Raw genomic sequence first — 17,059 nt, forward strand, 5'->3', positions numbered from 1 at the left:
GGGATGGGTGGGGCAAGGGATGGAAAGGAAAAGGTAGACAACTAATGCATTCCATTTATAACAAGTAATATAAATCAAAGACAATGGAGATTAAAGGCCAATCAGAATACTTTCATAACTTTTTTTTTTTTTTTTTTTTTTGAGACGGAGTTTCGCTCTTGTTGCCCAGGCTGGAGTGCAATGGTGCAATCTCAGCTCACCGCAACCTCTGCCTCCCAGGTTCAAGCAATTCTCCTGCCTCAGCCTCCTGAGTAGCTGGGATTACAGGCATGTGCCACCATGCCTGGCTAATTTTGTATTTTTAGTAGAGACGGGTTTTCTCCATGTTGATCAGGCTTGTCTCGAACTCCTAACCTCAGGTAATCCGCCTGCCACAGCTTCCCAAAGTGCTGGGATTACAGGCGTGAGCCACTGTGCCTGGCCCTAATTTGGCAACTTTAATTCTTAGGAAGATCAAAGTTCCCTCCAAACCTAATTTGATGTTTTATTACTAACAGCAAAGACCAGTATGGTACAATATTACTCCAGAGAAGTTAAAGGAAGATCCTTAGGGCAGCTTCACCCACATTCATTTTATGAATGGATACCTCCCCTACCTCAAAATGCTTTAGGGAGGTACTGCTGCCATTACATGGTTCCCTATTCAATTTGGAAAGTGCTTGAAAGTTTGGGCATCAGAAAGACATTCCAACATGTGTCTAAACTGCAACTTCAGGTTAATATGACTACAGCAGTTACATTGTGAGAAGTGCTGAAGTTATGTGATGTCTTTCCCGGCACAAAGGCTGCCTTGGTTCCTCACCAGATGGTGTAGCCACCATCTGAATCACCCATGAAGAAGTTCCCCTTCCACTGAGTTACAAGGACGTTGGCTCCCTGCATGACTGCAAGCTGAGCAGTATTGGGAGGGCATCCAGGAGGTGGAGGAGGAATGTTGCCAGCAGTAGCCCCAGCTCCAAATCTGAAACCTGCATCATACCCTCCTTCCACCAGCACTGTGGAGTCAGGTGGATAGATGGGACCAAGTGGATAATAAGCCCTGGGGATTGTGGAACCTAAAGACCCAACAGCCACAGACTGGGCCATGGGAAGATACAGAGAGGCTCCAGAAAATGCGACTGATGTGGTGGGGACTGTGGCAGCCCCTGGGTGCACAAAGCTTGGACGATAGAGCTCTGAGTAGGCAGGTGAAGCATCAGTATAGGGTGGAGCCTGTAAAACATGCAAGGTCTGAGGGTATACTGGACTCCCAGGAGGCTGCACGGGATAGGTTGGCTGTGTCAGATATTCACCTTTGCTGTTCATGGTGACTGCAGGTCCGGTTCATCTCGGCATTGGGGACGGTTCTCTTTTCCGTCCTCTTCCTGTTTGGAGCCACTTCGCATCACGTGACAGTCCATCCATCTAGCATCACCCAACGCCTGAGTGGTGCTGCCACCGCAGTTTTTGTATTTTTAGTAGAGACGGGGTTTCACCATGTTGCTCAGGCTGATCTCAAACACCTGGCCTATCTGCTCGTCTCTACCTCCCAAAGTGCTGGGATTACAGGCATGAGCCAGTGCACCTAGCCTGTTTCCTCATCTCTTAAATGAGGGAGTCCTTTCTAGCAGTATAAGAACTGTGAATTATGCCTTCCCTTTTACTATTCCAATAGGAGGCTCATGGTACTCCAAACCTTGTGTGTAAATTTGCTAAATGAAGAGTACGATCTTCCACTAAAATCCAAGATCAACAGCCCAAAGTCATTTGAATCTAAAGTTATCCTGCTGGCTTATGAGGACAATTTCTAGGGTGCTTAATCATTATTGGAATTGGGGGTGGGGTTGTCTCCTCAGGAAAAAAGCTGCCTTGAAGAAACATCTTCATTTCCATCAAGAACTCCATAAGGAAGCCAGTGGTCTGCAGTGGACACATAACATTTCTAGACCATGGGTTTACTCTTATTTCCAGTTCCTTCAAATACCCAGGCCTTAAGGCTAGAAGAAAACTAAAAAGTAAGTTGGGAGGTGGTGACAGAAAAGGAGAAATTTCCCTTTATAATAAAGTTCCAGGGGCCAGGCATGGTGGCTCACCCATGTAATCCCAGCACTTTGAGAGGCTGAGGCGGGAGGCTTGCTTGAGGCCAGGAGTTTGAGACCATCCTAGGCAACATAGTGGAAACCCCATCTTTATAAAAAATGTTTAAATTAGCCAGGCATGGTGGGGTGTGCCTGTAATCCCAGCTGCTCAGAAGGCTGAAGCAGGAGGATCGCTTGAGCCTAGGAGTTCCAGGCTGCACCGAGTACAGTGCCATTGTACTGCAGCCTGGGTGACAGAGTGGGACCCTGTCTCTTAAGAAAAAAAAAAAGTTCCATTCTGAGCCCAGTTAGTTCCATTTCATCTGGTTAACCTCAACCCACACCTAAGATATTCTCTACTCTGGAACCTCCATTTCCATCACCCCTCCACAACTCACACACTTTGTTCAAACCAATTGAACTCTTCATTCACCTAAATCCTTTATGTTCTCCAGAACCACATAAATCCAGAAGCCTTGGTGCCTAAAACTGCCCATAATTTCAGCCTGAAACACTAACGTGGTCTTAGGATAGTCAAAGTATTTCATTTCAGTCAATGTATCTGAAAGAGTTGTAGATAAATGAAAATTTTGTAATATAAATAATTTTGAGTTAGCTCAGAGAAACTAATTTATATATTCAAATATATATATTAAGAATTTTATTATACCTCTCTATAAAGCAAAACCACAATCATTTCACCCTAGAATCTAAAAGTTAATGTCTATTTAGAACAAGGTATATTTGCAATCACTTGATAAATGTTCATTTCAGCAAAATGAGCTGTTTTGTAAGGCCATTCTCACATCTTCAAAGTATAGATTCTAGAGCTGCGCTGCTGAGTAACACAGCACCAGCCGCATGTAGCTATTTAAACTTGTTAAAACATTCTTCAATCACAACACCCCCATTTCAAGTGCTCAGGCCATGTGTGGTTACCAGCTACTGTACTGGAAAGCACAGATGTAGAATATTTCCATGACAGGACGTTCTATTGGGCAGCATTATTCTAGAGCTCTGAACATTAATAAATCTTGAGTTTTAGCCCCTGTGCCCTGAAGAATTAACCACTCACAAAATTTCCCCAGTTGAAAAATTACATTGACTCTACCAGGATGTCTTTTTTTTTTTTTTTTTTTTTAAAGACAGGGTCTCGCTCTGTCACCCAAGCTAGAGTGCAGTGGCACAGTCACAGCTCACTGCAGCCTTGACCTCCTGGGCTCAGACGATCCTCCCACCTCAGCCTCCCAAGTAGCTGGGACTATAGGCACGCATCACCACACTTGCCTAATTTGTGTATTTTTAGTACAGACGGGGTTTCGTCATGTTGCTCAGGCTGGTCTCAAACTCCTGGTCGCGAGTGATCTGCCTGCCTCAGCCTTCCAAAGTGCTAGGGTTACAGGCACGAGTCGTTAATTAAATAGATATTAATTAAATATCTAATTTAGATATTAGTTAAATATCTAATCAGGATGAGACCTGATTAGATATTTAACATCTCTCTTTTAATATTTAATAAAATACCCCTTTAACAAAATGGATGAAGAAAGATATTTTTAACATACAAGTTACATAAAAGGATGTTATTTAAATCCAGAGCATATGAACCTGAATTTTTTCACAAATTTCCTTTGGCCCTACTCTGTAGTTCACTGTCCACAGATGAAAAGCTTAACATTTGCAAGTAATCCCCTCCAATTCCTCATTAATGTTTGTAAGGTATTTGCTTTCTACAGAAATTACACCTTTACAACTCAGAAATCCAACCTATTTGTATTCTGTATTGCTGTTACTGGACTTGCTTAGATTTGATCCTTATTTTAACTCCTTGTTTTATGTAAAAATTAAACAGAAATAAAACAGTTAAACTAGATAGTATCAGTCATACTGAACTTAAATATGTCATCTAAACATTTTCTCAAGCTCGTGGACCCTATCTGAACATTCATTCAATCAATTCATTTAATACTACTTAATCAGATAAGAAAGGAGCATCTCAAATAATTCAACCCACAACAGAACAAATACTTAAGGAAAACATCCTTGTGGGGGAAAATTACCATTGCTGACTTTATTTTCTCCCTTCTTTTACAGATTAGGATGTTGCAGTCAAGCACCAGATAAGAGTGGCTTCACTAAATGTTATCCAAGGTCCCTTCAGAAATCCGATAATCTGTTAAAATTTTTGTTGTGAAATGCCTATTTTATCAGCACTGCTAATCAGATAAGCACAAATTTAAGTTAACCATAGCAGAGTGCAACACATTTAGAATCCAAAAAACTAAAAACAAAAAAATTACTTCCCCAGTAGTTAAGTCCCACCACCTAAATCCTGAGAGCCTTCAGACATTTAGAGACACAAACAAAATTAAGATATGAAACTATAGATTCACATAGTTCAAATGCCCAATCAGATCTGTTATTCAGTCTTGACAGAAATATGCAGCTCATGAGGATTTTCTTAAAATGGGCCTAGTTCCTAATCACTGTTTAATGAATATAATGATAAATATCAGGTGACAATCTAAAAGCTCTAACTTACACCATACAAATAATTTTTCAGTCAGGGTCAAACATAAGAATTAGAAGATCAAGCCAATCAATTTCTTTCTCAAAAGGTTCGACCTGAGTAGGTGTGTAAGCTGTAATAGTTTATAAAATGCATTCAGCCAGGCGCGGTGGCTCAAGCCTGTAATCCCAGCACTTTGGGAGGCCGAGACAGGCGGATCACGAGGTCAGGAGATCGAGACCATCCTGGCTAACACGGTGAAACCCCGTCTCTACTAAAAAAATACAAAAAACTAGCCGGGCGAAGTGGCAGGCGCCTGTAGTCCCAGCTACTCGGGAGGCTGAAGCAGGAGAATAGCGTAAACCTGGGAGGCGGAGCTTGCAGTGAGCTGAGATCTGGCCACTGCACTCCAGCCTGGGCGACAGAGCGAGACTCTGTCTCAAAAAAAAAAAAAAAAGCATTGAAAGTGGGTTTTATTTTGTCTTCTCAACTAGTTAGATGACACTCTATTTGAGATAACATGAAACTGGACTGTATGTATGCACACATGCAGTAAATTCTGTGACTCAGCATTAAAAGGAAAAGTTAAGCACTCTAATAGGAACAAACTAATCTGATATTTTAATTTTATACAAAGTTTACATATTTAAGATATAAATAAATATGGCTAGGCCAGGCGCGGTGTCTCACGCCTGTAATCTCAGCACTTTGGGAGGCCGAGGCGGGCAGATCACAGGGTTAAGCGATCAAGACCATCCTGGCCAACATGGTGAACCCCATCTCTACTAAAAATACAAAAATTAGCCGGGCATAGTGGCACGTGCCTGTAGTCCCAGCTACTCGGGAGGCTGAGGCAGAAGAATCACTTGAACCCGGGAGGCAGAGGTTGCAGTGAGCCAAGATCACACCACTGTACTCCAGCCTGGGTGACAGAAAGAGACCCCATCTCAAAAAAAAAAAAAAAAAAGATATAAAGAAATAAAAGGAAAACATAAAATATATCAAACCTTACCATTTTGTACATTGTTAAAGGAAGAATTGAAATTATTGATAAAAATCAATTAAGAAATTTTGGCATGCCCATTTATTCAACATGATTAGGTAACTGCATCATATATATGCACCATACAGGAATATCAAGTTTTCAAAAAAACAGAACACTGAATATTAAAAAGGTATTGTGGCCTTAATTAAATCCTTGATTCAGAAGGCACTTCAGGAACTTTCAGTGCTTCAAAGTCATTAACATCATCACTGTACAGTAATAAAGAAAAAATTTGTACCATGTGCAATTTCCAGTATTTATGCAAGAAAACCTTATTTTAGGCATTTTCTTTTTTATTTCCATACAATTAAAATAAAATAAGCATTAGTACGATTTTTACAAATATTGTTTATTTTAATGAAGCTGGTACAGACAATGTCCATTTAAAACCCATATCCCAGGCCAAAAAGTACAAATAAAATCAAAAAGAGCAGTGTTCTGTTGTATTCATTTCTGCATGTATAGCTTTATTAATTGCTAATGAAAATTAGAACTTTTCTGGGATCTTCTGACAAGATTTTTAAAAAATCTTAAAATGCCTTTTCTTCAGTGAAGCCATCTTTGGAGTTAGTCATTACTCTCACCTTATCTGTCATCTTGACTTCAACCTGATATTCCTCTTCTTTTGGTCCAGACCCTCAAATTTTAAAAGTAGCTTCAAGTTAAGGAAAGGTCATTTTTCCACAGTTCAGTTCTCTGAAAAACTTCCATCTCCCACTGAAAGTCACAGTCCAGGAGTGAAGCAATCACATGCTAGAACATCAGGGCCAATTGGAAAGTCATTATGAACACTTGCATTGGTCGATCTTATTTATCACCACAAGCCTGAAAATGCAATGTCCTGAAAAAGGTGGCCTCTCTGTGCGCACACATAATTTTTAAAAAGGAGAGGGTAATATGAAGGGGACTGAGGCTTGATCACCAAAAATCAGCACAATGAAAACAAACAACAATGAATAATGAGCACTAGAATTCAAATTACCAGATGTTTCAAAGAGATGGGGTGCCAGTTTTCAATTCCGTTTTGAACACCACATTACAAAAGAACTATTTTTAAAAATAAAAAAGGATTGAGGGAAAAGAAAAAAAATAAAAAGAATATCTAAACTGTTGAATGACCCCCCGTTTGTTCCTGATAAACTTCAATCACATCTTCTTCCTCCATTCCCAGCTGTAAGAGGAAAGAAAAATGTTAGTAGAATATAAAAGCAGTTTTTAAATTGACTACAATTATGTGGCCACTAATTTAAAAGTGCAAAGAGATCCAAGTGTGACCCATACTTACACTCCTCTAATACTAAGAATCCTGTTTTCTTTAATCTAAAGAACACAGAGGTGTCTTTCCTTCTGTCTGTTGAGTTATTCATCTTACTTTCCTGAGTCAATTTTACTTCCCAGTTTATTTGCTGTATAAAACTGAAGTGTTTTTGACAGCTATGTTAAAGAACTTTTAAATCTAATGAAACATGTATTTAATAGTTTAAATGATAGTTTAATAACAGGATATATTCTGATTTTTTGTTTTTGTTTGTTTTTGTTTTGAGACAGGGTCTCATTATATTGCCCAGGCTGGAGGACAGTGGCACAATCTTAGTTCACTGCAACCTCAGCCTCCTGGGCTCAACCTCAGCTCACTGCAACCTCAGCATCCTGGGCTCAACCAATCCTCCCACCTCAGCCTCCTGAGTAGCTGGCACTACAAGTGTGTGCCACCATACCCTACTTTTTATATTTTTAGTAGAGATGGGGTTTTGCCATGTTGCCCAGGCTGGTCTCAACTCCTGACCTGCAGTGATCTAGCCCGCCTCGGCCTCCCAAAGTGCTAGGATTGTAGGCGTGGGCCACTGTGTCTGACCAAAAAGTTTTTAATTTTATAGGTAACATTTTTGTGCAGAATTTTAAATATGAAAATTAAGTATGTTAAGAAATCTAAACATAACACATGTGAATTTAGGATTTTAAAGTGATCAGAACGGCTCTAGTAGTGCTAAGCTATCTTGGTTGTAGAACATATATGAATATTTAAGTAATTATTAAAGATGCTATTAGGCCGGGCACAGTGGGTCACGCCTGTAATCTCAGCACTTTGGAGGCTGAGGGGCCGGGGCGGGGTGGGGGGCGCGCACAGATCACCTGAGGTCAGGAGTTTGAGACGAGCCTGACCAACATGGTGAAACCCCATCTCTACTAAAAATACAAAATTAGCCAGGCATAGTGGCGCATGCCTGTAATCCCAGCTACTCAGGAGGCTGAGGCAGGAGAATCACTTGAACCCAGGAGGCAGAGGTTGCGGTGAGCCAAGATTGTGCCATTGCGCTCCAGCCTGGGCAACAAGAGCAAAACTCCATCTCAAAAAAAAAAAAGATGCTTTTAAAACAATTTTAATTGCCCATATAGCATGGTAAACACTGCAAGGAATAAAATTCCAACTGTTATTAGAAACCTTCAAAACAGGAAGACAGCAGGAGTCCTTGAACTATAAAGAATATAAAGCTACAAACTTCAAGAAGTACATTAATCGAGACAAGTGAACAACAGCACAGAAGCGTCACTCCCTAAAGACCTACTCTCTCCCACTGCCCCAACATTCCTCTGAAAAGATAATCTCTTAATTACAAGGAATGTGTAAGGCATGTGTCAGTAAAATGTATTGGATATCTACTGTACAGTCCCAGAGATTACGACAAGTTAGGTCAAGGAAAGTAAAAGATGAGTTTGGAGCTTCTTACTGTGCCAGAAAGTAAGGAAGTGTTCAAGAAGGTGGTGGATACTAAACCTAAGGGGAAAATTTCATGAGAAAGAGGATATTTGCATAGTTTCAAAGTGTGTCCCCTCAAATTACTTAATTGTAACAGGAAAAACAGTTAACTACAAAGTTAAAAAAAAAAAAAAAAGACAACACTTAAACTAAGTGATCAAAGCCTGGGCACACAGGGAGACTCCATCTCTATAAAAAATTTAAAAGTAAGCAGAGCATGGTGGCACATGGCTATAATCCCAGCTATTCAGGAGGCTGATAGTGATAGTTAGGATTGCTTGAGCCCAGGAGTTTGTGGCTGCAGTGAGCTATGACTACATTCTAGTAGTCATACTAGAAAAACATACCTTTTTTTTTTTTTTTTTTTTTTGAGACAAAGGACTCCTCGCTCTGTTTCCAGGCTCATCTGGAACTCTTGGGCTCACTCAAGTGATCCTCCCACTTCAGCCTCCCAAGTAGCTAGAACTATAGGCATGCACCACCAATCCCAGCTACCAAATGCTGCACAATGTTATTTTATTTTATTTTATTTTTATTTATTTTTGAGACAGGTTCTCACTCTGTCACCTAGGCTGGAGCACAGTGACATGACCAGGGCTCACTGCAGCCTCAACCTCCTGGGATCAAGTGATCCTTCCACCTCAGCCCTCCTAGTAGCTGGGACTACAAGCATGTACCACTAAGCCTAGTTAATTTTTTTTCTTTTTTTTTTCTTTTTTGAGACAGAGTCTCACTCTGTTGCCCAGACTGGAGTGCAGTGGCATGATCTCAGCTCACTGCAACCTCTGCCCCCCGGGTTCAAGTGATTCTTCTGCTTCAGCCTCCCAAGTAGCTGGGACTACAGGCGCATTGTAGTCCCGGCTAATTATTGTATTTTTAGTAGAGACGGGGTTTCACCATATTGGTCAGGCTAGTCTCAAACTCCTGACCTCGTGATCCGCCCGCCTTGGCCTCCCAAAGTGCTGTGATTACAGGTATAAGTCACTGCACCCAGATAAATTTTTTATTTTTAGTAGAGATGGGTTTTCATCATATTGCCCAGATTGGTCTCAAACTCCAGGACTCAAGCAATCCACCCACCTTGGCATCCCAAAGTACTAGGATTACAAGTATTAGCCACCGTACCTGACCCAAATGCTATGCAATTTTAATTGGTGAATCTAAGGATCAGATATACAGGGGAGTATTATATTATTCTCACAATTCAGTAAGTCTGAAATGTTTTCAAAATAAAAAACCAATCCCATCCTGGCTAACACGGTGAAACCTTGTCTCTACTAAAAGAATACAAAAAACTAGCCGGGCGAGGTAGCGGGCACCTGTAGTCCCAGCTACTCGGGAGGCTGAGGCAGGAGAATGGCGTAAACCTGGGAGGCGGAGCTTGCAGTGAGCTGAGATCCGGCCACTGCACTGCAGCCGGGGCGACAGAGCGAGACTCTGTCTCAAAAAAAAAAAAAAACAAAAAAAAAAACCAATAACCCTATATTGTTCCCACTATCAGAAATATCAGTAATGTTACTCTGTGTATGATAGGAATCTAGGTATATAGATACACACACACACACACACACACACACACAAACACTACTTTGAGATATCTCTATACAGGGAAGATGGGTGGAATATAAAAGCAAAGAAAACCGCTCATAGAATAAAAAAATTAAGGCCAGGCGTGGTGGCTCACACCTGTAATCCCAGCACTTTGGGAGGTCGAGACGGGCGGATCACAAGGTCAGGAGATCGAGACCATCCTGGCTAACACAGTGAAACCCTGTCTCTACTAAAAAATACAAAACATTTGCCAGGCATGGTGGTGGGCACCTGTAGTCCCAGCTACTACGGAGGCTGAGGCAGGAGAATGTCGTGAACCCGGGAGGCAGAGCTTGCAGTGAGCCAAGATCGTGCCACTGCACCTCCAGCCTGGGTGGCAGAGTGAGACTCCGAGTAAAAAAAAAAAAAAAAAAAAATTTAAATGAAGACAGAGAAGCATTAAAAAAAGGATAAAACAAGATGACAGAGCCAAATATATTAATATATACTATGCTTCTGTATTAACATTCTCAAAATACGTCAAAAATCAAAATGCAGCCATTAATGTTACCATCACCATGAAAGTATACCAGAAATTTACCAAATTTGAGGAACATTTGTCCATCTTCAAAAAGGATGTAGCATGTGCCCTATGACAATTTCAGTACTCATTTTGTTTCCACTGCCCTTTTTATTGGCACTTTTGAAGGCACTATATATATGGGAAGTTCAACCCAAAATATTATTTCTTCCCTCCGACAAATGATATACCATTTAAATCAGAGAACATTCAAGAAAAGGGCAGTTTAATACCAGTGAACAAAACTGCTCAAAGGAGAATTTAAATTTTTTCTTGACTCAGGAAAAAAGTATACTCACTTCTTTTGGAGTATGATTATCAGCAATTCTCTGACCCTCAAAGAGAAACCTGAGTGAATTCATTGGAACGCCCTAAAAAGGTAAAGATAGTAATAATAATATATATATACACACACAAATCTTAGAAAACATAATGGTAACTTTGATGCACAAAAAGCAAGCATGAAAGCCTTAGAACACTACATAGAAAATAAAATTAGCTAATTCAATCATAAATACCATATACTGAGTAGCAACTATTTGCAAGGCCGTCCCTGTACCAGTTCTTCACATACATAATCATAAGTGTTAAACACAATAACCCTGGAAGGTAGGTATTATCACCTTATCTTCATGTTACAGCTAGGGAACCTAAGGCTTGGAGCTAGCGAAGAATTTAAGCCCAAACCTGTTTCTAAGCCTGTGCTCTTGACCACTACTCAATTCATTTTGCCCTAAATCTGTAAGCTAGCATAAAAGATCAGATCAGAAACTGGATGAGCACCCTCACTAGCTTTAAACTATACTGGCAAAATTGGTTTTAAACAGATTAAATCATAAAATTTGGTAAAGCACAAATGGCTAGCTAGCTAATCTACCATAAACCTGGATGGCACACATAGCACCATAAATATTACAAAACATAGTAGTATACATTTTTCTAATCGCTCTTCAACAAAAATAGCTGAAAGGGCAGAGATGGCTCACTTGAGGTCAGGAGTTTGAGACCAGCCTGGCCAACATAATGAAACTGTCTCTACTAAAAATACAAAAATTATGGGGCAGGCGCGGTAGTTCAGCCTGTAATCCCAGCACTTTGGGAGGCCGAGGCAGGTGGGTCTCTTGCGGTCAGGAGTTCGAGACCAGCCTGGCCAACATGGTGAAACCCCATCTCTACCAAAAATACAAAAATTAGCCTAGCAAGGTGGCACGCACCTGTAATCCCAGCTACTCGGGAGACTGAGACAGAAGAATCACTTAAACCTGGGAGGTGGAGGTTGCAGTGAGCCAAGGTCGTGTCACTGCACTCCAACCTGGGTGACAGAGCAAGACCTGTCTAAGAAAAAAAATACAAATACAAAAAAATAAAAATAAGAAAATTGGCCAGGCCTGGTGGCAGGTGCCTGTAATCCCAGCTACTCAGGAGACTGAGGCATGATAATCACTTGAGTCCAGGAGGTGGAGATTGCAGTGAGCTAAGACGGCACCACTGCATTCTAGCCTAGGCAACAGACTGAGGCTCTGTCTCAAAAAAAAAAAAATTCCCTGGCCTATAGACGGGGGGTGTAAAGACTGTATGAATTTTCTTCAGAGTTATGAAAATTAAATGACAATGAATCTTTTTCTTTTTTTTTGAGAAGGAGTCTCACTCTGCCACCCAGGCTGGAGTGCAATGGCAAGATCTCAGCTCACTGCAACCTCCACCTCCTGGGTTCAAATGATTCTTCTGCCTCAGCCTCCCGAGTAGCTGGGATTACAGGTGTGCACCACCATGCCCAGCTAATTTTTGTATTTTTAGTACAGACGGGGTTTCACCATGTTGGTCAGGCTGGTCTCGAACTCCTGACCTTGTGATCCGCCTGCCTCAGCCTCCCAAAGTGCTGGGATTAGAGGCGTGAGCCACTGCGCCCGGCCAACAATGTATCTTAAATACTTATGGCACAGTACACATAATTGAGATTTCAATAAATGGTTTTTTCCCCTTGATGAATTTCATCTCAATTTTAACACCCAAATTATTACAAATGTGAAGTAGTTGAACCCCAATTAATGAGATTTTATTAAGTTAAACAATTAAAATCTACAAAAACAGAAGAGACAAAAATGCTTATTGTTTTACTTATCCTAACACCTAGTCTTTCTTTCTTGTAAGTTATTTTTATGTTAGTTACAAATTTAAACTGTTAAAAGCAAACCTTCTAAACATGAAATCTACAGGCCGGGCACGGTGGCTCACGCCTGTAATCCCAGTACTTTGGGAGGCCGAGGCGGGCGGATCACGAGGTCAGGAGTTCGAGACCAGCCTGACCAACATGGTGAAACCCCACCACTAGTAAAGATACAAAAATTAGCCGGGAGTGGTGATGCATGCCTGTAATCCCAGCTCCTCGGGAGACTGAGGCAGGAGAATCACTTGAACCAGGGAGCTGCAGGTTACAGTGAGCTGAGATCGCACCACTGCATTCCAGCCTGGGCAACAGAGCAAGACTCCATCTCAAATAAATAAATAAATAAAAATAAAACTTATAATACCTGAGTTAATATTATGTAATATAATTCAATTTTTTTCTTTTTTTTTTGAGATGGAGTCTTGCTGTGTCACCCAGGTTGGAGTGCAGTGGCATGAGCTCAGCTCACCTCTGCCTCGCAGATTCAAGTGATTCTCCTGCCTCAGCTTCCCAAGTAGCTGGGATTACAGGCATATGCCTCCACACCTGGCTAATTTTTTTATTTTTAGTAGAAACAAGGTTGCCATGTTGGCCAGGCTGGTCTTGAACTCGTGCCCTCAGGTGATCTGCCCACCTCAGACTCCCAAAGTGCTGGGATTACAAGCGTGAGCCACTGCACCCGGCCTATAATTCAATTTAACAGACTGATTAAACATATATTTCTTGCCTATTAAATCATAATTTCACTTAAAATAAATCTTGATTGTCTCATACTAATTCCAATTACATTTATTTTCAAAACCTATTTTATAAGGCCAGGTGTGGTGGCTCACACCTGTAATCCCAGTACTTTGGGAGGCCGAGGTGGGCGGATACCTGAGGTCTGGAGTTAGAGACCAGCCTGACCAACATGGAGAAACTCCATCTCTACTAAAAATACAAAATTAGCTGGTTGTGGTAGTGCATGCCTATAAACCCAGCTACTTGGGAGGCTGAGGCAGGAGAATCACTTGAACTCGGGAGGCAGAGGTTGCGGTGAGCCAAGATCACGCCATTGCACTCCAGCCTGGGCAACAAGAGCAAAACTCCGTCTCAAAAAAAAAAAAGAGATAATATACTAATAATACTACTACTTAAATTTAACATATGGCTAAACACTCATGATTAGAATTACAAAAAAAATTCATAGTAATCACCAAAAAATTAGTTGCCTTTCTTGCTATATATACTGGTAAGCCATCAAGATAGAAACATTCATTTGAGCTCTCTTTATAATTCTGAGTTACTTTTCAAACTAGTTCCACATCTTACGAATTTAAACTTTAAAATGGGCCACAGGACAAAAAAAAGCAATTAAACAGGGTACAAGAAATGATAAGAGTGTTTTCCTTGAGTTGCTAATGGTGAAAATAAAACAGGATTTTTCTTTTGACAACCTTCTATTAAAAAAAAGAAAGAAAAATTAACGACAAAGCATTGTACTTAATACCAAAATGGACAAACCTGTCTTTGACAGTATGATTCTTTGAGTTTCTTGAGATGTGTTGTCATTTTCACTTTGAAGTGAATCTCACTGCTATCCTAAGGAGATAAAAGAGAAAAAAGTTATCCCTCTTTGTATAAACCATTTACTTTACTTGAACCAAACTATTTAATTACAAATATAGTGCAAATAGAAACATAAACCTTGTAACCTGTATTTTTCCACCACAATATTCTTTTTGGCATTCTTAACAGGTTTTATTAAAACACTGTAATCATCCTCAAAGCTACTGTATACCTATTACAAAAGAAACTGAGTAAAACAAAGTTAATCAGTCTTGAGTGTTAAAATTATCAGTATAAGTAAAAGCCTAAGTAAATGCATTCCTTCATTACTGGATGGCCATTCTATTCTCAAAATAAAAGATGAACCATCACATCTTTTATTTATCCCAATAGCAACTCAAAACAAAAAGTCTGTCCCCCCAAGTGAAGTGTCACTGAAGGTGGTCACCTAGGAGAAAAGCATATACTATAAAATAAGAGACTGAGAAATTTATTCCTGCCATAAAAAAATCACCACATGGGGCTGAGCGCGGTGGCTCACGCCTGTAATCCCAGCACTCTGGGAGGCTGAGGCAGACGGATCACAAGGTCAGGAGTTCAAGACCAGCCTGGCCAAAATTGTGAAACCCCGTTTCTCCTAAAAATACAAAAATTAGCCAGGTATGGTGATGCACACCTGTAGTCCCAGCTATTCAGGAGACTGAGGCAGAAGAATCGCTTGAACCCAGGAGGTGGAGATTGCAGTGAGCTGAGAACACGCCACTGCACTCCAGCCTGGGCAACAGAGCAGGACTCCATCCCAAAAAAAAAAAAAAAATCACATGGAATCTGGTTTCTCTCACATTAGTAAAATGAGTAAGAACGTGAGTTAGTCAAACTGATTTGTGGGACGAAAAATTATTTTATTCTACTCAGATTGTGAAACAAACTATCAGCCAACCATCAGAAAAAAATACAGGTACTTGCATAATTAAAATTTCAAAGCGAAACTTCATGACTACATTCACAAATGTGTATCTGCAGAAGCTGCACATTTACAATATTTTTGCTTGTGACTGTAACTATGAAGAAATAAAATTATCTCCATATAGATCATTTCATAAACAGATAAAATTCTACAGCAAACCTCATGCTATACATTAAAATCACTTCCAGGCTGGGCGTGGTGGCTCATGCCTGTAATCCTAACACTTTTGGAGGCCAAGGCTGGCGGATCATTTGAGTTCAGGAGTTCAAGACCAGCCTGACCAACATGGTAAAATGCCATTTCTATTAAAAATACAAAAAAAATTAGCCAGGCGTCGTGGCGCATGCCTGTAATCCTAACTACTCGGGAGGGTGAGGCAGGAGAATCGCTTGAACCCAGGAGGTGGAGGTTGCAGTGAACTGAGATCTCGCCACCATACACCAGCCTGGGCAACAGAGTGAGACTCCGTCTCAAAAAAAAAAAAAAAAAAAAAAAACTTCCAGATGAATTAAAGAGCTAACATTAAAATTTTTTTGGCCAGGCACAGTGGCTCACACCTGTAATCCCAATACTTTGGGAGGTCGAGCCGGGCAGATCACAAGGTCAGGAGTTCAAGACCAGCCTGGCCAACATGATGAAGCCCTATCTCTACTAAAAATATAAAAACTTAGCCAGGTGTAGTGGCAGTTGCTTGTAATCCCAACTACTCGGGAAGCTGAGGCAGGAGAATTGCTTGAACCCGGGAGGTAGACGTTGCAGTGAGTTGGAAGTACCACTGCACTCCAGCCTGGGCGACAGAACAAGGCTCTGCATCAAAAAATAAAATAAAATTCTCAATATATTCCCCTCAAGGGAGAATTTTTTTCCCCTAATCTTGGTCTTGGGATGCCCTATTGCAAAGCATGATTTTAACCTAAAAACCATTAAAAAAAGAGGTGGATAAATTTGACTTAATAAAAACATAAAACGTCTGTATAGTAAAAGATGCCATAAACAACAGTTAAGACATACTGGAGGAAATGTTCATAACATGTAACAGACAAGGAAAATGAAGACAATGTTTTTTAAAATCCCACAAATTAATAATTCTTAAAGATATTCCATGGCATATGGATATATAGATCAATGTCATAAAATTGAGAGCCAAGAAATAAACCCTTATATCTATAGTCAATTTTTTGACAAGGATACCAGAACAATTCAGTGAGAAAAGGACAGTCTTTTCAACTAATGGTCTGGGACAAACACCCATATAAAAATTACTCAAAATGATTAAACGTTTAAATGTAGGAGCTAAAACTATAAATAAAACCACAAAACTTTTTTTTTTTTTTTTTTGAGACAGGGTCTCACTCTGTCACCCTGACTGGAGTGCAGTCATGTGATCACAGCTCACTGCAGCCTTGACCTCCCAGGCGCAAGTGATTCTTCCCGCTCAGCCTCCTGAGTAGCTGGGACTACAGGCATGTGCCACCATGCCCGACTAATTTTTTATATTTTTTGTAGAGATGGGGTTTCGCCATGTTGCCCAGGCTGGTCTCCAGCTCCTGAGCTCAAGCCTCCCAAAGTGCTGAGATTATAGGTGTGAGCCATTGCACCCAGCCTTAAAACTCTTAAAACACAAGCGTAAACCTTTGTGACCCTGGATTAGGCAATGGTTTCTTAGATAAATTACAAGCAATAAAAGAAAATACAGATGAACTTAATTCACCAAAATTAAAAACTTTATACTGCAAAGAATAAAAGCAAGAAAGTGAAAAGACAACTCAAAGATAGGAAAAAATCTATGCAAATCATATATATGATAAAGGTATAATACCCAGAATAAAAGACATATTACAACTCAACAATAAAAAGACAACTAACCCAATTTAAAAATGGGCAAAAGATCTAAAGAT

General features: G+C 40.3%; 2 protein-coding genes and 1 pseudogene across 3 annotated transcripts in view; 1 reads left to right on the forward strand and 2 right to left on the reverse strand.

Annotated features, from left to right (window-relative positions):
* KIAA2012 (KIAA2012 ortholog) overlaps positions 1-4,329 on the forward strand; it is a 138,612-nt gene extending 134,283 nt beyond the window's left edge. The window contains exons 23-24 of the mRNA XM_023216912.2: positions 1,836-1,994; positions 4,152-4,329. Coding sequence (XP_023072680.1) covers positions 1,836-1,974 — 139 coding nt within the window. The 3' untranslated portion in view covers positions 1,975-1,994; positions 4,152-4,329. The remainder of the gene's footprint in view (positions 1-1,835; positions 1,995-4,151) is intronic.
* Positions 431-1,957, reverse strand: LOC111545827 (annotated as a pseudogene). Its single transcript, XR_002732555.1, has one exon. The product of XR_002732555.1 is annotated as a DAZ-associated protein 2 pseudogene (transcript).
* A 1,306-nt stretch (positions 4,330-5,635) lies between the features above and the next one.
* Positions 5,636-17,059, reverse strand: part of SUMO1 (small ubiquitin like modifier 1) — a 31,732-nt gene continuing 20,308 nt past the window's right edge. Inside the window, exons 3-5 of the mRNA XM_023219084.1 lie at positions 14,150-14,227; positions 10,779-10,850; positions 5,636-6,782 (exon numbers count right to left, since the gene is read on the reverse strand). Coding sequence (XP_023074852.1) covers positions 6,714-6,782; positions 10,779-10,850; positions 14,150-14,227 — 219 coding nt within the window. The 3' untranslated portion in view covers positions 5,636-6,713. The remainder of the gene's footprint in view (positions 6,783-10,778; positions 10,851-14,149; positions 14,228-17,059) is intronic.

The sequence above is a fragment of the Piliocolobus tephrosceles genome, chromosome 11 (assembly GCF_002776525.5).
Source record: "Piliocolobus tephrosceles isolate RC106 chromosome 11, ASM277652v3, whole genome shotgun sequence".
In the NCBI taxonomy this organism is placed as follows: Eukaryota; Metazoa; Chordata; class Mammalia; order Primates; family Cercopithecidae; genus Piliocolobus; species Piliocolobus tephrosceles.